This window comes from Saccopteryx bilineata, chromosome X (genome assembly GCF_036850765.1).
Source record: "Saccopteryx bilineata isolate mSacBil1 chromosome X, mSacBil1_pri_phased_curated, whole genome shotgun sequence".
NCBI classification, from domain to species: domain Eukaryota; kingdom Metazoa; phylum Chordata; class Mammalia; order Chiroptera; family Emballonuridae; genus Saccopteryx; species Saccopteryx bilineata.
This window is the reverse complement of record NC_089502.1, coordinates 119,078,219-119,100,682: the sequence shown is the minus strand read 5'-3', so window position 1 is coordinate 119,100,682 and position 22,464 is coordinate 119,078,219. Positions and strand designations below refer to the sequence as shown.

Here is a 22,464-nt window from a genome sequence, read left to right as displayed (position 1 = left end):
ATTTAACTGCAACTTTAACTTATAGCTACTTACTTGCATAATTTGAACATTTTTAAAATCAATTATCATTGGGTTTTTTCCACAAAAGTAGAACCGGGCTTAATTTCAACAACTCTGTAGTGGACTTTATGTTTTAAGCTAATACTTTAAATTTTGTACATAGTAAGATAAAACTTAGTCTTAAATAGATATAAAGCCACAAACATCCTAACTTTTGGCAAGGCTCTTTGTCAATCCTTAATGTTCTATATTAAGTGCATGCCTTTCTTCTATATAGCTTAGTCACTCAATTATTGAAATCAGGACACCGAACGACATTCCTAAGTATACCAACAGCAATCACCTTGGAACAGAAAGCTCAACAATTTTTTCTTAAACAATCTGAACATCTGTCGCCCTGGCCGGTTGGCTCAGCGGTAGAGCGTCGGCCTAGCGTGCAGAGGACCCGGGTTCGATTCCCGGCCAGGGCACACAGGAGAAGCGCCCATTTGCTTCTCCACCCCTCCGCCGCACTTTCCTCTCTGTCTCTCTCTTCCCCTCCCGCAGCCAAGGCTCCATTGGAGCAAAGATGGCCCGGGCGCTGGGGATGGCTCTGTGGCCTCTTCCTCAGGCGCTAGAGTGGCTCTGGTCGCGACATGGCGACGCCCCGGAGGGGCAGAGCATCGCCCCCTGGTGGGCAGAGCGTCGCCCCTGGTGGGTGTGCCGGGTGGATCCCGGTCGGGCGCATGCGGGAGTCTGTCTGACTGTCTCTTCCTGTTTCCAGCTTCAGAAAGATGAAAAAAAAAAAAAAACAATCTGAACATCTGTCAAAGACAAAAAGAGGGAGATGATTCATGAAAAAGCATTATCAACTGTGAGAAACCCCTTGAAAAGTAACTATATTTTGCATAAAAAGGTAGTTATGGATGATTCATTTGGCATGACAGAAAAGAATATATAAATGAAGATAGTTTGCCAGAGAAAGAGTGGGTCAGGGACAGACGCAGCAGGGCAATCTGGATATGTTTACTCTATTACTTACAAACATATTCAGAAATTACGAAACAGAAGATGAACAAATGTAGTGTGCGAACATGCTCGCAGGAGTGGAGTCTTCCACTTGAAAAGAAAATGTTAAAGAGCCAAACAAGGACTGCATAACCTGATCCTCACTGTTTCTGTTCACCTGCAAATGTGTACCAGATCAATATGTTCAGGCCCTTATTGGGAGCATGTGGCTGCATAAATGAGTGCTGCCTTATAATGCACAACGGATGTCTCTTTTCCCTCCTCATCGGGCAGCACTGAAGCCGTGGAATATTTATACTTATGAAAAACAAGGTGTTATCAGTGCTTAACATGCCCATTGTGTGGGAGCTTGCCTCCTTTGGAAAATCAGGTTGCTGAGTCATTCACCTGGAAACTTAACCTGGATGGGGTTAATTAAACCCAGCTGGAGCAAGGTCCCTGGCAAAGATGCTTATTTAGAGAGACTTTGCTCTTGTATTGAGCTTTGTCATGAAGAAAATGTATATGCTGGACTTTTCTAGAAACAAGTTGGTATAGAAAAATGGTAGACTCATCAAGAAAAGAAAGATAAGCTGCACTGAAAATCAGGGAAGGGACAGTTCAGTAGCATTTGAAGCATAGTTAACAAGGCAATGTTTTGTTTTGTTTTGTTTTTTGTTTTTTCTGTATTTTTCTGAAGCCAGAAACGGGGAGAGAGAGACAGACTTCCGCATACGCCCGACCAGGATCCACCCGGCACGCCCACCAGGGGGCGACGCTCTGCCCACCAGGGGGCAATGCTCCTCCTGGACATCGCTCTGTTGCAACCAGAGCCACTCCAGCGCCTGGGACAGAGGCCGAGGAGCCATCCTCAGCGCCCGGGCCATCTTTGCTCCAATGGAGCCTTGGCTGCGGGAGGGGAAGAGAGAGACAGAGAGGAAGGAGAGGGGGAGGGGTGGAGAAGCAGACGGGCACTTCTCCTGTGTGCCCTGGCCAGAAATCGAACCCGGGACTCCTGCACGCCAGGCCTACACTCTACCACTGAGCCAACTGGCCAGGGCCAACAAGGCAATGTATTGGACCCTGTGGACTGGGCCGGGGAAAAGAGGTGGATAATAGGAAAGTTAAGTTAGATATTCCTTAAGAGCAAATGTGTTATTAGACAATATATATAATATTTACATATTACATATAATATATAAATGCATTATATATGTTTACCATGTTTTGCTTTTTCTTGAATTGTTATTAGTTCATTTACTGAGCTTCATTATACAAGAAAATGCAAACAAGTATTTTGTTATCTTAAAAAATAATATATTGCATGGAATAGAGTTTAGGACATTTGGTTCACTCAATTACACTGAATTATTTTTTATATATCATCTCTATATATCTACCCCAGTCAAGTGTCCTGTCATTTTTTTTATGAAGATCCATAGAACTCTTACCTGTTGTTTTATAGCAATTGTTTCGGTGTTCGGGAGCAATTGTTTCTTTTAATATTCTGAGTACTAAGTCATAGAATCAATTGTGGTCTGCTCTTTGCCCTAGTTGCTAAGATACTCAGAGCCTCTTTTAACCTTGAAATATAAAAAAAATTACAGTGCTCTAAAGGGATGGTTCAGCTAGTTAGAGCATCATCCCAAAGCACAGAGGTTGTGGGTTCAATCCCCGGTCAAGGCACATACAGAAAAAGATCAATATTCCTGGCTCGCTCTCTCTCTCTCTCTCAAATCAATAAATAAAATTTTGGCCCTGGCCAGTGGCTCAGTGGTAGAACATCAGCCCAGTGTGTAGAAATCCTGGGTTTGAATCCCAGTAGGGCACACAGGAGAAGCAACCATCTGCTTCTCCCCCCATCTTTTTTCTTTTTTTTTTTTTTCATTTTTCTGAAGCTGGAAACAGGGAGAGACAGTCAGACAGACTCCCACATGCGCCCCACCGGGATCCACCTGGCACGCCCACCATGGGGCAACGCTCTGCCCACCAGGGGGCGATGCTCTGCCCATCCTGGGGGTCGCCATGTTGCGACCAGAGCCACTCTAGCGCCTGAGGCAGAGGCCACAGAGCCATCCCCAGCGCCCGGGCCATCTTTGCTCCAATGTAGCCTTGGCTGCGGGAGGGGAAGAGAGAGACAGAGAGGAAAGCACGGCGGAGGGGTGGAGAAGCAAATGGGTGCTTCTCCTGTGTGCCCTGGCCGGGAATCAAACCCGGGTCCTCCGCACGTTAGGCTGACGCTCTACCGCTGAGCCAACCGGCCAGGGCTCTCCCCCCATCTTTTTCCCCCTTCTTTCCCTCCAGCCCTCCAGCAGCTGGACTGGTTCAAATGTGGCCCCAAGCGCTGAGAACAGCACTGTTGGAGCCATCAGCGTAAGGTATTAAAAATAGCTGGGTACTCAGAGCACCACCCCAGATGTGGTTGCCGGTTGGATCCCAGTTACAGTGCATGCAGGAGTTTGCCTCATTATCTCCCCTCCTCTCGCCTATAAATAAATAAATTAAATGTTTAAAAAATTACTTACTATATACATATATATATATACACACACACACACACACACAAATCCTTATGGTATCTGCTATCTAAGTGTGTATGAAACAGGTGAAATTATTATTTCTAATTATTAATCTGATGATGGTAATTAATTTTACTACAGCCATTCACATGAGATATGAAACCATTTTTAGCTCTGTAATTTAAACTCATACTAACATATTTGTATAGAAAAACCAAGTGAATTCTTAGCAGAGTTAAAAAATAACCTTGATGCCCTGGCTGGTTGGCTCAGTGGTAGAGCATCAGCCTGGCGTGCAGGAGTCCCAGGTTCAATTCCCAGCCAGGACACACAGGAAAAGCTTGCATCTGCTTCTCCACCCTCCCCCTCTCCTTCCTCTCTGTCTCTCTCTTCCCCTCCCGAAGCCAAGGCTCCATTGGAGCAAAGTTGGCCTGGGCGCTGAGGATGGCTCCGTGGCCTCTGCCTCAGGTGCTAGAATGGCCCTGGTTGCAACAGAGCAATGCCCCAGATGGGCAGAGCATCGCCCCCTGGTGGGCATGCCGGGTGGATCCCGGTCGAGCGCATGCGGGAGTCTGACTGCCTCCCCGTTTCCAACTTCAGAAAAAATACAAAAAAAAAATAATAACCTTGATTTTCTGGCAGAAAACCAATGTCAAATATTGACCCTCTCCTCTACCATAACCACATCTGTGCCCCAGTCATTGTAATATTTCAATAACTAAACAATATATAACATAAAAAACAGGACAGCCTGTGTTGCTGTGGTGCAGTAGAAAGAACTTCTACCTGGTATGCTGAGGTCACCAGTTCGAAACCCTAGGCTTGCCCGATCAAGGCACATAAAACAAGAACTATTCTAAATTCATGCTTCCTGCTTTCCACCCCTTCTTTCAAAACAGGATCTTTTTATTCAGTGCATTCCAATGCATGGTTAGATCAATATGGTCAACACACATAACACATTGCATAGTGGGAAATGATCTGGAACCACAATGGAGAAAAAATATCCATCTCTTAACCAATACTTATAAAAATGATTCAATGTCTCAGCAGTCTCCTTACCTGTGACTGTGGATGAGAGCATTCAAAGCCAGACCATCAGACCAGCTGGTAGTGAAGTTAACGACATTAACCTGTGGATAATTACGAGTTGATTGTCGGACCCAGCTCAGGAGAATCTTTTCACTGTTGGTTTGTTGCAATCCAGCCATGATATTTTTCATTACATTTTTGACCTGTGTGTTGGAAAGAAATTTTCATAAGAAAATGCATTCCCTGAACAAGAACCACATAAACGTATGTTTGAATGTCTTTATATTCATTAAGAAATAATGGGAATTTTAGGGTCAATTAGTAAAAAGAAATAATAGATTCTACCAGGATTGAGGCCATTATAATTAGGAGTCTCTTCTGATTGGTTGGCATCTGTGATACACCAATGATTTAATATGGTTAATATCACTTCTGGATTCTGCCATGTTAAATTATTAAGTTTGCATTTTTAGAATTGATCATCATCTACCATTTAAAGCAGGGGTCCCCAAACTTTTTACACAAGGGGCCAGTTCACTGTCCCTCAGACCGTTGGAGGGCCGCCACAGTGCTCCTCTCACTGACCACCAGTGAAAGAGGTGCCCCTTCCGGAAGTTCAGTGGGGGGCCGGATAAATGGTCTTAGGGGGCCGCATGTAGTTTGGAGACGCCTGATTTAAAAGATATGCTAGAGAAGAGAGTATATAAAACATTAGATTTGTTAACCAGGACTTAAGATATATTAGTGGTTTTAGGATAAGAAGACTAGCACAGTAGCAAAAAGAATGGGCTTACTTTTTTTAAAGCCTAGGTTTTGTCTTTGCTATTAATGAATTGTGTTAACTGGGCAACATAACAATTTTAGGTTTCTTTACCTATACATACAAGGTTGTTGTAAAAAATCAGGGACAAACTATAAGAAGATAAAACCCTGAGGTTTGCACTATCACTTAAAATAATACAAATTATGTTTACTGGCCAAAGTGGAAAAGAAAAGGATAGAAATGACTTTGCATATTTAAAGAACAAAAACATCAACAAAAGAAAGGAAAAAAATATTTATCCCTAAAAGCTGTCAATGTGTCGCCTTGGTTTTTGTTTTGTGGTGATTTGTTTGTGTTAGTCATTCTGGTTTAATCCACTATGCCTTTTTTCAACCTGAGAGTCACATAGGAGAGTAGAAAGGTTAAGAAATGCCCAAAGCAAGGCTCCAGAATTCTGGATCATTTACCAGGCCCCTCTGGCCGCAGGAAATGCCATTTAAGAAGCTGCTTTTGTATTAAAAAAAAAAAAAAGTTACAAAATCCCACTGAAGATACATACACAGCATAGGTCCTTTAGGTGAACACAGAAGGCACGGCTCACCTCTCCCGAGGTGGTCAGGAGACTTGCTCTGGTGTCTAGAGGCACACTGTCCTGAGCTGAAACCTCTCATCTGCTGGGGGGGCCCACAGGGAAAGAGGGTCTGGCTGGGCCTGTCTAGGTACCCTGGACGCTGTCACTGTTACTTAAACATTTGATACCCTTGATCATTTCAATGGGGTAAGCAAGTGTCTGAGCTTTTCTATGAAATGGTCTCAGACCCAGAATAGCCATGACACCGAAAGACATGGTCTCTAAGGGTGTGAGGTGCCAAGTCGTGGCACAGAGAGCCACTCTCTAACCTGGTAGCACAAAGGTCAGTGTTCTCCCTGCCTTGAGAATGAAGAGGGAACTGGTATCCCCTGAATAAAAGAACCCTGAAAAGATCATTCTCAACCAAGTGCCTCGCCCGAAAAGAAGCAATAAATGCAGACAAAACACCACTGGGGTCTGGCCCGGTGGCCCTGCAGTGGTTTCTGTCTTACTGGTTCCCACTTCCCCCCACCTCTGCAGGCTCTATCTGCTCTGGCCTCTGGTCTTTATTTTTGGCAGAAATTAAAGGGCTGAGGTCTGTTGCACAACCATGGAGAGATGGTGCAGAACATTCAGGATGCCCTCACGGGCAGATGAGTCGGGCGGTGCAAGCCAAGGTGTGCTGGGTTGTGTGCTGGGCTCAGAAACTTCGCCTTGGGGCTGTGCGGAGGCCTGTCCTTCAGTAACAGCAGCTGCGGCTCCTGGACAAGCCACGGCCTCCTTCCCTCCACACGAGGTCACCTGTCCGCCAAGTGCAGCAGTGAGGTCCCGTGTGGCTGGAAACCACCAGTCATAATCCTTTCCTTCCGCCAAGTCAGCTATGGTCTCGCCTGTGGAGTCCTATTGTTGGAGGGCTTTGGCCAAGTCGATGGAAATCAAGAAGTCAACGGCAAGCCCGCTAGAGGCAAAGACCCCGACACCCGAGGCCTCGGAAGCCCAGTCCGAGGACTGGATATGATGGAGATGGCCAAGTAGGTGAGTGCTACCTTCGCACAGCACAGCAGGGCCACCATGAGCCAGGGCAAACCCCGCCACATGTGGTTTAGTCACCTGGTGTTGCCAAAGTGGAAGTAGAGGGTCAGCTGGAACTCCAGCAAGTTGGGGGGTAGAAAATGGCAGCTGAGCAGGCTGGGTGACAACAAAGGAAAATAAGGCGAGACCTGGTTTCTCTGGTGGGGTAGGGGCGGGGCAGGGGCGGGGCTGGGGCAGGGCGTGCCAGATGGGAGGAGCCAACAGAGTCCCGGTGGAAATACCGGTGGCTTTAAGGGCTGTGGCAACCCTGTCAGCAGCAGCCGGGTTCCCTCTCCCCTCCTCCTTTTCCCCTCCCCCCAATCCCCAATCCCATAGCCAGAAGAGAAGTGGAAACCCAGCCTTGATGAAAGAAGAAAAACGGCCAGACTCTTGATTGTATTTTTTTATTGTTTTCTGAACGTTTTCTTGTAGGTTTTGTACGATGCAAATGCCACTGAGAAGGTGGTTGTATTTCGAAATTTCATTCTTTTTATTAATCTGATGCCTAAATCTATTCTAAACATTTTTTTTCTACATTCCAAGAATGCAATGACACCTCATAATAAAACAGACCGTCTCTATGTTCTATTACAGGAATAATTACTAGGCTACTTCTTTATATGTCATGCTCCTTATTATATACTTGAAGGAAGTATATCACTAAATGTGATTAGACTTTACCACCAAGGGCTTTCCTTTTGGTTCGAGTAAGGTCTATCTACCACCACCATTTGATCAGATGATGAATATTTACTGTGTATTCTAAATATGACATTTTAGTTTGCTTCTTCCGCTATGCAGAAGTTGACAAATGCCCTTGGGGAAAATTCATATTTTAACATCTCCAATGTTAGTCATCTTTTAATGAAAGATTCAATGCAAATTTTAGGATGGACTATTAAATCTAACTTTCAAATACTTGCAAAGGATTTAGGATGATATTTTGTAAATGTGGTAATGATATGAAATGTTTGCATATATTTATCGCCATCCCTTGATAGCTAAATGTATTAGTTAGAGGAGGATTATCCAGTTTTCTTAATTCCTTCCTGACCTGCTCATTTCGTCAGTCACTTGGTGAAAAAAAAGAAAAATAGGTCAAATAGTTATGAAAGAGATATAATTTTTCTCATCATTTTCTAAAGTTATAAAGTACACAACCTCCATGGACAGTGATTGCTAGATGTGTACTTTGTGCCTGTGCAGAACCTGCATTCGAATCAGCAGATACTGGCTCCATGGTGATGATGGATCCGCAATGATCAAGCAACCAACCCTCCAGTGGTGAATGGGATTCATTTGAGAAACACTTGGCCAGAATGCCCTGCATGCACCTAATTTCACAGGACAACTCAGTATTCAATGCAAAACTCCCTTACGATCGTATGTCACTTACTCAGCTATCAGCCTCAGCCTCATTAGTATCGATTCTGCTTGGGTGCAGATATGGCTGAGAAAAAAAAATAATAATAAAGGGCAATAGCAAATAATCAGTTCTTCTTTTCCTACATAAAAGACAGTTGCTGGCCCTAGCTGGTTTGCTCAGTGGTAGAGCATCGGCCCAGCATGTGGAAGTTCCAGGTTCAATTCCCAGTCAGGGCACACAGGAGAAGCGCCCATCTACTTCTCCACCCTTCCCTCTCTCCCTTCTCTCTATCTCCTGCAGCCAAAGCTGAAGCAAGTTGGCATGGGAACTGAGGATGCCACTATGGCCCTGCCTCAGGCACTAGAATGGCTCGGGTTCCAATGAAGCAATGGCCCCAGATGGGCAGAGCATTGCCCCCTAGTGGGCTTGCTGGGTGGATCCCAGTCTGCTGCATGTGGGAGTCTGTCTCTCTGCCTCCCCACTTCTCACTTAAGGGGAAAAAAAAAAGACAGTTTTCAAGAAATCTTGATTAAGGGGCAACCTTCAGTCAGACACTGAGCTGGCCCTAAGGTGGGTCTCTCAGCAAAATATTGCCCACTCAGGGTTACTGTCCATAAAAGAGGAAGAATCAATTTAAACATATGTATGTGTGCATACAGTTATACATCTGTTTTTCAAAGGATGAAATAGAAATATCTTTGAGCAATGATTTCAAAAAGTAACTAGGAGTTAACTAAGCAAATAAAGGGCACTGGGCATGGAGAGGCACCACCAAGATTCTCCTTCAAAGAAAGGCTTGTTGCTCCAGTTGTCAGCTGTCAGTCCACTCAGGTACTATCTGGATTGCCCAGTCACTTCAACTGTGGTCATGCCCTTCCTAGGACAACCCACATCTAGTGACTGATGAAAGGAAGTGGTCTAGCCTGACGAGGACGTGGTGCAGTGGATAGAATGTCAGCCTGGGATGCTGAGGACCCAGGTTCGAAGTCCCAAGGTCACCGGCTTGTGTGCAGGCTTATCCGGCTAGAGCAGGTCATCGTAGACATAACCCCATGGTCGCTGGCTTGAGCCCAAAGGTTGCTGGCTTGAAGCCCAAGGTCACTGGCTTGAGCCCAAAGTCACTGGCTTGAGCAAGGGGTCACTGGCTCAGCTGGAGCTCCCCCCCTCCACATCAAGGCACATATGAGAAAGCAATCAATGAACAACGAAGGTGCTGCAACTACCAGTTGATGCTTCTCATCTCTCTCCCTTCCTGTCTCTTTCTCTTCTCTCTCTCTCTTTCTCTCTTGCTAAAAAACAAAGAAAAAAAAAGAAAGGAAATGGTCTAAAGACAGCCATTTTAATTCCATTGAAGACAACTCTAAAGATTCGTTCTATAATTTTGGATAAAGGGGCCAACAACACACAATGGAGAAAAGAAAGCCTCTTCAATAAATGGTGCTGGGAAAACTGGAAAGCCACATGCAAAAGAATGAAACTGGACTACAGTTTGTCCCCCTGTACTAAAATTAACTCAAAATGGATCAAAGATCTAAACATAAGACCTGAAACAATAAAGTACATAGAAGAAGACATAGATACTAAACTCATGGACCTTGGTTTTAAAGAGCATTTTATGAATTTGACTCCAATGGCAAGAGAAGTGAAGGCAAAAATTAATGAATGGGACTACGTCAGACTAAGAAGTTTTTGCTCAGCAAGAGAAACTGATAACAAAATAAACAGACAGCCAACTAAATGGGAAATGATATTTTTAAACAACAGCTCAGATAAGGGCCTAATATCCAAAATATACAAAGAACTCATAAAACTCAACAACAAACAAACAAACAATCCAATAAAAAAAATAGGAAGAGGACATGAACAGACACTTCTCCCAGGAAGAAATACAAATGGCCAACAGATATATGAAAAGGTGCTCATCTTCTTTAGTTATTAGAGAAATGCAAATCAAAACTGCAGTGAGATACCACCTCACACCTGTTAGATTAGCTATTATTAACAAGACAAGTAATAGCAAATGTTGGAGAGGCTGTGGAGAAAAACAAACCCTCATTCACTGTTGGTGGGAATGTAAAGTAGTACAACCATTATGGAAGAAAGTATGGTGGTTCCTCAAAAAACTGAAAATAGAACTACCTTATGACCCAGCAATCCCTCTACTGGGTATATACCCCCAAAACTCGGAGACATTGATACGTAAAGACACATGCAGCCCCATGTTTATTGCAGCATTTTCACAGTGGCCAGGACATGGAAATAACCAAAAAGTCCGTCAATAGATGACTGGATAAAGAAGATGTGGCACATATACACTATGGAATACTACTCAGCCATAAGAAATGATGACATCGGATCATTTACAGCAAAATGGTGGGATCTGGATAACATTATACAAAGTGAAATAAGTAAATCAGAAAAAAACAGGAACTGTATTATTCCATACGTAGGTGGGACATAAAAGTGAGACTAAGAGACATTGATAAGAGTGTGGTGGTTACGGGGGGAGGGGGGAGAGTGAAAGGGGGAGGGGGAGGGGCACAAAGAAAACTAGATAGAAGATGACAGAGGACAATCTGACTTTGGGTGATGGGTATGCAACATAATTGAATAACAAGATAACCTGGAGTTGTTATTTTTGAATATATGTATCCTGATTTATTGATGTTGCCCCATTAAAAAAATAAAATTATTAAAAAAAAACAAATAAATAAAGATTCATTCTAGCTCCAAGTTCCCTGCTGCCGTTGAGTGTGCGTCCATCCAGACTGTTTCGCACTCCAATCACCCTCTCCCTTCTGCAGGTGTTAACCCCGAAGCCATGCCTTAATTAACATCCTGCCAGATTAACTCAAAGTCTGCTTCCCAGAATCCATCTTTGTGACTAAAGGGAGCTGCAGCAGAGGGGTAAATGTGAAGAGGGGGTAGAGACAGGCTTCTCCAAGGAAGGGGTCATAGAGGTGAGAAGCCTGCAGATTAGAGCAAGAACTGTCTAGCACAGGAGGCACTAGGTATAAGTAGGCAGGGGTTCACATACGGGCTCTCAACAGTGCATAAACCATCTTTCTCTTGTATGTTGTACAAATAACAAATCACATAAACATTCCAGCATGAAATGGCCTTGGAATTGAGTGTTTCCTTTGAGTTAGCCAGCAAAGCTGGGGCGTGACCTCCGTGAGCACACCACAGAGCAGGATACGTTCTTCTCTCCAGCTGGTTGCCAGAACTGAGCTGGACAGCCTAAGCACGCGCTAAAGGGATGGTTTTAAAATTTTTAAAAAGGAAGCAAAAGATGCCAAACACATGTTGTCCGCTTCACAGGTTTGTTCTGAGCTGCTTACTCTTCAATATAGGCATTATTTTCCAGGCTAACAATTTTAACTGGAAACTAGAAAAACAATGACAGGGGAAACAGGGTTTGCATTTCTCCGTTTTTATGAGTTCAAAGAGAAGTCCTCCACAGTGCTATTAATAACAGAGTATGTGGCACTGGAACAAAAGCTTCACATGTTTCCATCTTTTAATGCCGTTCTTCATCTGATAATTCTGGAAAGTACATTAGGTTGGCCAGAGCGTCCTTTAATCCTTGCTGAGATTCAAGGGCTTCTTTGACTATTTAATAGGAAGGCAAATATGTACTCTTGATGAAAATATATTTGGGGATTCATTGCCTTATGATGAGAGGTACTGAGCAGGAATTTTTTTTTAAGTGTATTGAGTAGTTTTAAGAGAACAGGACAGTGTGATGGAAGAGAAAGATATGGAGTCAGAGACTAGGAAGAGTCTAGGTCATTGCAGTCACAGTGAAACAGTGATTCAAGGACACGAAGGGAAAGCAACAGAGAGGTCTCAGACAAGGAAAAACTGCAAAAGCAGTCTTTCTGGTATTCCTGGATGCAAAAGCCCCTCCACCTGCAAATAATAAAAAATGAGCAGGCTTGGCCCTGGCTGGTTGGCTCAGTGGTAGAGCATCAGCCTGGCATGCAGGAGTCCTGGGTTCGATTCCCGGCCAGGGCACACAGGAGAAGCGCCCATCTGCTTCTCCACCCCTCCCTTTCTCCTTCCTCTCTGTCTCTCTCTTCCCCTCCCGCAGCCGGGGCTCCATTGGAGCAAAGTTGGCCCAGGTGATGAGGATGGCTCTATGGCCTCTGCCTCAGGCGATAGAATAGTTCTGGTTGCAATAGAGCAATGCCCCAGATGGGCAGAGCATCACCCCCTGGTGGGCATGCCAGGTGGATCCTGGTTGGGTGCATGCGGGAGTCTGTCTGACTGCCTCCCCGTTTCCAACTTCAGAAAAATACAAAAAAAAAAAAAATAATAAAAAGTGAGCAGGCTCACAAGCCAATGAAGGAGATATCAAACAGACTAGTTTTGAAACTCTATCTTGCAGTGAGTTGAAATGGAGTAGGAAAGGATTTGGGTCAGTTAAGAAAGGGTGAGAATATATGAAAGACAGTTTTGATGATAAAATCAATTAAAATTGCCTCTAAGGGTCCTGTTCAGGCCTAAGTTTTTCTGCTGGCTTTGTCACAACCAACATCTGCCCAACACAAAGTGTCATTGGCATGCTGGTGTCCCTCCACGAAGTATTTGTTACCAGGCCCTAAGATAAATAAAGCAATTGGTAGTCCATTAGAAACCTATGTAGCAATTTTACAAAATCTTTTTAAGTCTGTTGAATTTAATAATAAACAAAATAGGCTTAGGTTGAGTCTTTCTTTTTCATTTTGTAACACTTCAGTTTTATTATAATTTACATACAATGGGAAAGATGGGGCCTGAACTCATGAAAATAGGGGAAAAACTGGGTGTTTTTTTTTCCTCAAGGTAGTTTGGAAAAGTAATGAGCAATAGAAGTAAACCAGTTGGGTGGAGAGCCCTACATTACTTTGCTGCTTCTATTTGATACCATCACTGTATGAAAAAAGGTCCAGAAATGGGAATTGTGGGCTCATTTGAGGCTTGTGTGAGCTATTCTGTATTGTTAGCTGCTGTAGTTGTTCTCTCTTGCTTCCCATATTGCTTTGAAATAGGATTGAGCCTGTTCAAAGTGTTTAGAATAAAAAGATATGAGGACGGAGATCAGTTGGGAAAACAATATGGCTGCTGAGTTGAGAATGTATATCTCCTGTCTGCGTGCTCTACATGCTGTCTGACCGAGCAGGATCAACCCACAATTCAAATTCAAAGTCAACCCTACCAAGTGAAGTAGTGATACCTGAACCTCACAGATGATGCACAATGAAAGAAGCCAGATATAAAAGAACATGTATTGCCCTGGCCGGTTGGCTCAGTGGTGGAGCATCAGCCAGGTGTGTGGAAGTCCCAGGTTTGATTCCTGGCCAGGGCACACAGGAAAAGCGACCATCTGCTTCTCCACCCCTCCCCCTCTCCTTGCTCTCTGTCTCTCTCTTCTCCTCCCGCAGCCAAGGCTCCATTGGAGCAAAGTTGGCCCAGGTGCTGAGGATGGTTCCATGGCCTCCACCTCAGGCACTAAAATGGCTCCGATTGCAGCAAAGCAACACCCAAGAGGGGCCAAGCATCGCCCCCTGGTGGTCATGCTGGGTGGATCCCAGTCGGGTGCATGCAGGAGTCTGTCTACCTCCCCCCCTCCTTCTCACTTCAGAAAAATACAAATAAAAATGTATTATATGATTCCATTGATATAAACTGTTCAAAAAGGCAGACATACAGAGACAGAAAATAGATTAATGGTTGCCTAGGGTTGGGGGTGGGAGTCGTCAGTGACTATAAATGGACATTAGATTTCTTTTTAGGGGGGTGGCAATGTGCTAAAATTAGATTGTTGTGATGGTTGTACAACTCTTAACTATCCAAAAGTCTTTTATGGATTGGGGCCGGCAATGGGAGTACAGTTCCATCCTCAAAGTAGTTTCAGAAGCCTTGGGCAACAGAACTAAACCAGTCTGGTATACCTTGAATTTTATTCTTAGGCTAGTTACATTCTTAATACATAAATTACATCTCAATAAATCTATTTTATAAAAAAGTAATCTCTGCTCGTAAAAAAAGTAGACATCTCAATTATCCTCCAAGTTTTTAAAGATATGAGTGGAAAACTGTAAGCAATCAAATTTATTCATATGGTATACGTCTAATGAAAATGTTGTACTGTATGAGTGCTTTATGGATGTTCATTCATTCGATTCTGATAAGAAATATGATTCCATACATAGGTGGGACATAAAAATGAGACTCAGAGACAAGGACAAGAGTGTGGTGGTTACAGGGTAGGGGGGAGGAGAGAGAGGGGGTTGGGGGAGGGGAGGGGCACAAAGAAAACCAGTTAGAAGGTGACGGAAGACAATTGGGCTTTGGGTGATGGGAATGTAGCATAATCAAATGTCAAAATAACCTGGAGATGTATTCTCTGAACATATGTACCCTGATTTATCAATGTCACCCCATTAAAATTAATAATAATAAAAAAATCAATTAAAAAAAGATTTTCAAACACTAAAAAAAAAGAAAAGAAAAAACATATACGCGTTAATTATTTTTTTCTATTTTGACAGTAAGGGAATTAATGGCCCAGAAAGGGATGGCATTATACCCAGTGTCACTAAGATGGTAAATGCTAGAGTTGAATTTGAGCTTATGTTGGTCTGACTGAAAACATATATAATCTTTCCACTGAATCAAATGAGTTTTATCTGTTTTTCAGAGGTACAATAAATATAGGCATTCAGAAGACCCCATGCTGAGGTAATTCCGAAAAAAAAAGCAATTTCCAAATCAGATTATGAAGTCAGTTTGGATGTATAACAGATATACAAATAATCATATCTCACTAATCTTTCATTGGCATTCGTTTATATTAAGACTACACACGATTCAGTCTTATTTATTTGGTAGTAGTGAACAGGAAAAATACCTTTCATTTTGTACAACTATATAAAGTCACTTGAATGTAAGTAATAGAAGATACATATTTGTAGAAAATATTTTTCTTACCCTTTCCACGAGACTTGTCTTTTTTGCCTCATCGCTACCCAGTGATATACAATTTAGAAAAATACTCCTGCAAATACGCCAGAACCTGTTTTAGAATCTACTGCTCCTTCACGTCTCAAACTACCTTTGTTGTGCTCATTTCAAAGGCAGCACAGTGGACATGGCTTTGTATTGTTAGAGATAGAGATGTATATGTTTGTTTTGCAGGTCAAGGGTAAAAAGAAGGCAAGAATCAGCAATGTTACTCAAGAAAGAAGCATTCATCAGGATTCTTACCTGCCAGTGGAGGATTATATTCCAAATCAAACCAAGAGTCAGTTTGTGATTTCCATCTACTATGTCACTGCTTCCGATATTCACTAAATCAACCTGTTAAAGATAAAGGGAAAACATTTGGAGAAAAGAGACAAGTGTCTATTTGGAGAGAAAACAAAATGCCAAGGTAATTGCATTAGCTACTTTCAGAAACTAAGCAGCATTAACACTTTTTAAAAGTAATCCAAAAATGAAACAAAATGCATTTGTAAGTGCACTTTCTGTAACAGACAAGTGCCCTCCTGAACACATTTACAAAGAGATAGCAAATGAATGTACTTTTCGTATATCAACAGATTACTGCAGATTAAAGAAGCTCATCAGAATATCTCCAAATAAAATGTAAGGCAATGGTAATTCATAGAGAATGCCTAAAATTGAGATGTGCTTCCTAATACATAATTGAAACAAACAAACAAAAAAGATTTTTATCTAGCTCAGAGGAATGCTGTTATAATTAGGGGAAACTATATTGGACTAAAATGCCCTTGTTTTAGAAACACATACTAGAATTCAAATAAACAATGGAGCGAATGGCCAGCTCTCTTTTCTCTATCCAGGACTAGGTTTGGGAATCAAAATCTGACAGGGCTTCACTCTTCAAGGCAAATCCTATCTCCTGTTCAGGCTCTTCCCATTTTTAGGCAGTTAGGTTAAACATAAGCAGCAGGAAAATGAGCACGTGAAAAGATGGTCAACATTACTAACCATTGGGGAAATGCAAATTGTAACCACGATGAGCTAGCATTACACATTTATCATAATGGCTAAAATTTAAAAAATAGAACATCAAATGCTGATGAGGATATGGAGAAACTAGGTCACTCATGCATGGCTGGCAGAAATATAAATAGTACGGCAACTTTCGAAAATATTTGGTAATTTCTTACAAAACTGAACGTGTGTCCATCATACAATCCAACAATTGGACTCTTGGGCTTTTATCCTCAAGCAATGAAAACTGAATTTTATAGACAACCCTAAACATAAGTGTCCATACCAGTCTTAATTGTATCAGCCAAAACTGGAAACAATCCAGATGTCCTACAACAAGGGTGAGCTACATCCATACCAAGGGATATTACTTTGTGATGAAAAGAAACAAACTGTTCATACACACAGAAACTTGGGTAAATCTCATTAAAATTATGCTGATTGAAAAAAAAAAGCTGGCCCTGCCCAGTGACTCAATGGATAAAGCATCAGCCAGGTGTATGGACGTCTCAGATTGGATTCCTGGTTAGAGCACATAGAAGAAGCATCTGCTTCTCCTCCCAAACCCTCTCCTACTTTTCTCCCTCTTCTCTCCCTCTTTCCTTCCTGCAGCAAGTGGCTTGATTGGTTTGAATGTGGCCCTTGGCACTAAGGATAGCTCTGTTGGAGCACATCAGCCTCAGGTGCTAAAAGTAGCTGTTTACTCCAGCACTGGCCCCAGATGAGGTTGCCAGGTGGATCCCAGCCAGGGCACATGCAGGAGTCTGTCTCATTATCTCCAGTCCTCTCATCTAAAAAAAAGAAAAGAAAGAGAAAGACACAAAAAAGCCAATCTCAAAGGATTACTTACAGTATGATTCTATTTATTAATTTATTTTTAATTTATTGATTTTAGAAAGAGGAGAGAGAAGGCGGGGATAAGTGTGAAACATCAACTCTTAGTTTCTTTTGGCCTGTGCCTTGACCAGGCAAGCCCAGGGTTTCAAACTGGTGACCTCAGCATTCCAGGTCAATGCTTTATCCACTGCACCACCACAGGTCAGGCAGTATGATTCTATTTATATAATAATTTTGAAATGACAAAATTAGAGAAATGGAGAACAGAGTAGCAGTTGCCAGAGGTTAGGGACAGGAGTAGGATGAGTAGGGTAGATGGATGTGTTTATTAAAGGACAGCGGGAGGGATCCTTGTGGTAATGGATCTGTTCTGCATCTTGACTCTCATGGCTGCAACACATGCCTATGTGATAATGTTGTATAGAACTAAAGACACACATGCATACACATACATACAAGTAAAACAGCAAAAGCTAGGAATAGTATTGGTGGATGGTATCAGTGTATCCATGGTAATATCATACTGTAGTTTTATAGCATGCTCCCATTGGAGTAAAGCTGGGTTAAGGGTACACAGGATCTCTCCATATTATTGCTTACAACTATATGTGAATTTACAATTTTCTCAAAGTGAAAAGGTTAACTAAGAAATAAGCATCCGTGGTGCAGTGGATAGAGCGTCAGACTGGGATGCGGAGGACCCAAGTTCAAAACTCCGAGGTTGCCAGCTTGAGCGCGGGCTCATCTGGTTTGAGCAAGGCTCACCAGCTTGAGCCCAAGGTCGCTGACTTCAGTAAGGGGTCACTCGGTCTGCTGTAGCCCTTCGGTCAAGGCACATACGAGAAAGCAATCAATGAACAACTAAGGAGCTGCAATGAAGAATTGATGCTTCTCATCTCTCTCTGTTCCTGTCTGTCTGTCCCTATGTGTCCCTCTTTCTGTCCCTCTCTGTCTCTGTCACACACACAAAAAAAGAAGTAAGCATCCAGGGAGACTTCAAAAGAAAAAAACATCATCATAAAGCAAATAGGCAACTGCAAATGAAGGGTTATACAATGGGGATGAAAGTGTCAGAACAAGGTGAGGGTTGAAGAGAAACTCAGGTTTCTCTCCCTATTTACTATTCTTGGATCACTGATTCCTTTGGTTGAATTTTCCTTTCGCTGCCTCTAGGATCCTGCCATTTTGTCCCTTGGGATCCTGAGAACAGTGACCACAGAGAGTTCTCTACTCACCCCCTCCTAGGTACCTTCACTAAATAGCTGAGACTCAGTTTGGTTAAAGCTGTCATTCTCTCAGGCTTTAAACCCTTCCTGAGCCAAGTTTCACACTGCTCTGTCTTTCCTACTTGTTTCTTCCCTCACTGAGACGAGTTCACTGTTCTCTCACTCAATGCTAAAACACATTCCTCATCATTCATCTTCATTTTCTAAATTGTATTAATTATAACTTGAAAATACGAAGCTAACTGAGAAAGCTAGGTGAAAATAAAAATGCTACCCTTTGGTCTTACTGTCAAATCACTCCCAGTTACTCTGCACATAAACTCACTTTCAGGTTCAATGGATAATTAAATATTTAAATTGATGTTTGTATTCCAACTATATAAAAAGTATTGGTCTGTTGGTTTAAACTAAATAAGTGATACAGGAAAAAACGGAGACTTGTTTTAATAAAGATAAAATATCAAGATGCAAATCCATATTTGAATTCCACACAAAGGCCCTGGCCAGTAGGCTCAGCTGTAGAGCATTGGCCGGGCGTGTGGATGTCCTGGGTTTGATTCCCAGTAAGGGCACACAGGAAAAGCACCCATCAACTACTCTATTCCTCCCCCTCCCCTTCTCTCTCTCTCCACTCCTGCAGCCATGGCTCAATTAGTTCAAGCACATCGGCCCCCAATGCTGAGGATGGCTCCAAGGATCCTCTGCCTCAGATGCAAAAAAATAGCTCAGTTGTGAGCATGGTACCAGATGGGCAGAGCACTGGCTCTGGATGGGGGTGGCCTGGTTGATCCCAATCAAGGTACATGCAGGAGTCTGTCTTTCTATCTCCACTCCTCTCACTTGGCAAAGAAGAAAAATTTCATGAACTCCATACAAAATTAATAGTAGAGGGTATTACTGAGCTATGCAATAGATTTGATGTGAGTATGGTATCATAATGGATGTTACAGAGAAGGAGCAGGTTAAGTGGACGTTTCATTAAGTTTCTACTGAGAAGTAGACAAAGAGAAGCCCTGAAAGCTGGTCAACAAGATAGACTTTGACTTCCTTGGGTATAGGAAAGTCAAGGGGATGCTGCCATTGTAAGCTGTAACATGTCTACTTATTTCTGCAGTGCAAATGCTTTCTGTTACACAGCTAAATTTAGGAGCATCTCATGCAAATCCTCCCTAATTCAGTATGCTGTAGTTAATATAAATATTTTAAATTATCGGGCAGTCATATAAATTTGTCCTACACATGCAGATAATAATTTGCTATAATATTTTCATTTTATTTAATTTTTTAATTGACTTTAGAGATAAACATCTATTCACTGCTCCACCCATTCAGGCATTCATTGGTTGCGTCTCGTATGTGCCCCATAACCTTGGCATATTGGGATGACATTCCAAACAACTGAACTATCCGGCCAGGGCATTATTTTCATTTTAATTACATGGAGTAACATACACAAATTTCTAGAATTTATCAGGAAATGAAAAACAGCGATCCCAGGGGAGATCAATAACTCAAGAACAAGAAAGCACCATGATCTACTTTTCATTTGGGGATCACTCGTGTGACAACAGAGACATTGATGTCAGGCACTGAGCACAAAAGGGAAAATGTTCCTGTTTTCTAGAACTTAATAGTACTGAAAGTGATCATCACACCGTATGTTGTTGAAAGTTCAATTATTTAAATATAGAAGATGTGTTTTTTTAGGAAATAGACTTACACAGGGAGAATCACGGCTGGTAGTTATGTTTGAGTTTGCCATGGGGGTCATCCTGCAGAGACTGAGAGCAAGCCACCAGCACTTCGACTCCAGCCCCACTCCACTCTGTGGATAGCCCTCTGACTGTGCCCAGGGCGGTGGTTTCTCCATTTCCTATCCTCATAAACTCCCTCCTAAGAGCCAGGCTCCATTATGTTCAGATACTGTGCTCAGCTCTGAATAAAGAAGAGTGAAGTAGAACCTCTAATGTCAAAAAGCTCATAAGCTAATAGCAGGCCACATAATAAAAACTAATGAAAATTAGGTAGCATCCAGAAATTCCACTTCTGAGCATATACCCAAAAGTACTAGAAGTAGGCACATGAACAGATATTTGCACTCCAATGTTCATACACACATTATTGACAACAGCCAAAAGGTGGAAACAATGCAATTTGCCCTAGACAGATGACTGAATAAACAAAATGTGGTATATATATATACAATGGAATATTTTTCATTTTTAAAAAGGAAGGAAATTCTGACATATGCTACAATGTTGATGAACCTTGAAAATATTATGCTAACGTGAAATTAGCCTGACACAAAATGACAAATATTACATGATTCCATTTATATGAGGTACTTAGAATAGTCACATTTATAGAGAAAGTAGAATAGAGGTTACTAGGGGTTAGAGGAGATGAGATTAAGGAGTTAGTGTTTAATGAGTAAGAGTTTCACTTTTGGGGTGATGAAAAGTTCTGGGGATGGATAGTACTGATGAATGCATACCAGTGGGAATGGACCTAATGCCACTGAATTGTACATTTAAAAATGGTTTAAATGGGGCCCTGGCTGGTTGGCTCAGTGGTAGAGCGTCGGCCTGGCGTGCAGAAGTCCCGGGTTTGATTCCCGGCCAGGGCACACAGGAGAAGCGCCCATCTGCTTCTCCACCCCTCCCCCTCTCCTTCCTCTCTGTCTCTCTTCCCCTCCCACAGCCGAGGATCCATTGGAGCAAAGATGGCCCGGGCGCTGGGGATGGCTCCTTGGCCTCTGTCCCAGGCACTAGAGTGGCTCTGGTCGCAACAGAGCCATGCCCCCGAGGGGCAGAGCATTGCCCCCTGGTGAGTGTGCTGGGTGGATCCCGGTCGGGCACACGCGGGAGTCTGTCTGACTGCCTCTCCCCGTTTCCAGCTTCAGAAAAATACAAAAAAAAATGGTTTAAATGGTAAATTTGTTATATATATTTTACCACAGTTGAGTAGATAATAAAAAGCCATTAGAGCACAAACATACACACACACACACACACACACACACACACACACACATACACAGAAGCCTCAGACAATATCTAAAGGAATGTGAATGGATATGTTCCAATAAAACTTAATTTGTAAGTATTGGGAAAAAATTAGGTAGGCATTTGTGTCTCCTGGAGACCCAGTAGAGAAAAATAAATTATTGTGGCAAAGTAAACAAAAGAAAGAAGAGATATTCAGTATTGATTGAACAAGTAAAGAAGGAATATAAAGACTGAGAAACATAAAGGGACAGGTGGGGAAGGCTTATCAATAAAATGCTCCCAGCCCTGGCCAGCTGGCTGAGTGGTAGTGTGTTGGCTGGTTGTATGGATGTCCTCATTTCAATTTCCAGTCAGGGCACACAGAGGAAGCAACCATCTGCTTCTCTACCTCTCCTTCTCCTCTTTTATCTCTCTTTCTCTCTTTTCCTCCCACAGCCATGGCTCGATTGATTTAATCACATTGGTCCCGGGCACTGAGGATGGCTCATGGAGCCTCCACCTCAGGTGCTAAAAATAGTCAGTTGCAAGTATGGCCCCAGATGGGCAGAGCACTGGCCCAAACTGAGGGCTTCCAGGTGAATCCCCATCAGGACACATACAGAAGTCTGTCTCTCTATCTCCCCTCCTCTCACTTTTTAAAAAAAAGGGAAATAAATGTGCCTATGTGACTAAAGATGTGGAGATGAGGGTAAGATATTACCTGATTGGGAATTAGAAGTGTACTCAGGGACAATGTGGCATGGAGTGAAGTTGTGAAACAAACTGAGGAAGGATTCTGAAGGGGCTTTAAAACTCAAGGAATGTAGGAACCAGTAGTAGGGAGGGATGAAGTCACTGTGATGTAGAGACACAATAGTACTAGATAAGTTGAACAACCCTGGGCTAGTTTTTAGAGGCACTGGAAAAACAGAGTAGGGAAGATCAGTTACACAGGTCTCATGAGCTAATACAAAAACGTTTAAATAATTTTCAGGGACAACAAACTTTTTTCACAAGTCTGAACTCCTAAGAAATCTGCATTTTATAACAACATGCTGCATTTTTTTCCTCTTCTTTTCCAAGTGAGAGGAGGGGAGATAG

General features: G+C 42.6%; 1 protein-coding gene and 1 non-coding gene across 5 annotated transcripts in view; both read right to left on the bottom strand.

The window, feature by feature from the left end:
• The window catches only part of DMD (dystrophin), a 2,360,554-nt gene that overhangs the window by 1,858,180 nt on the left and 479,910 nt on the right, over window positions 1-22,464 (bottom strand). For all 4 annotated transcript variants that reach the window (XM_066250305.1, XM_066250306.1, XM_066250308.1 and 1 more), the window contains exons 5-6: window positions 15,561-15,653; window positions 4,569-4,741 (exon numbers count right to left, since the gene is read on the bottom strand). In XM_066250305.1, the coding sequence (XP_066106402.1) occupies window positions 4,569-4,741; window positions 15,561-15,653 (266 nt within the window). The remainder of the gene's footprint in view (window positions 1-4,568; window positions 4,742-15,560; window positions 15,654-22,464) is intronic.
• Window positions 3,180-3,255, bottom strand: TRNAV-AAC (transfer RNA valine (anticodon AAC)). Its single transcript has one exon. It is a non-coding gene; the product is annotated as a tRNA-Val (tRNA).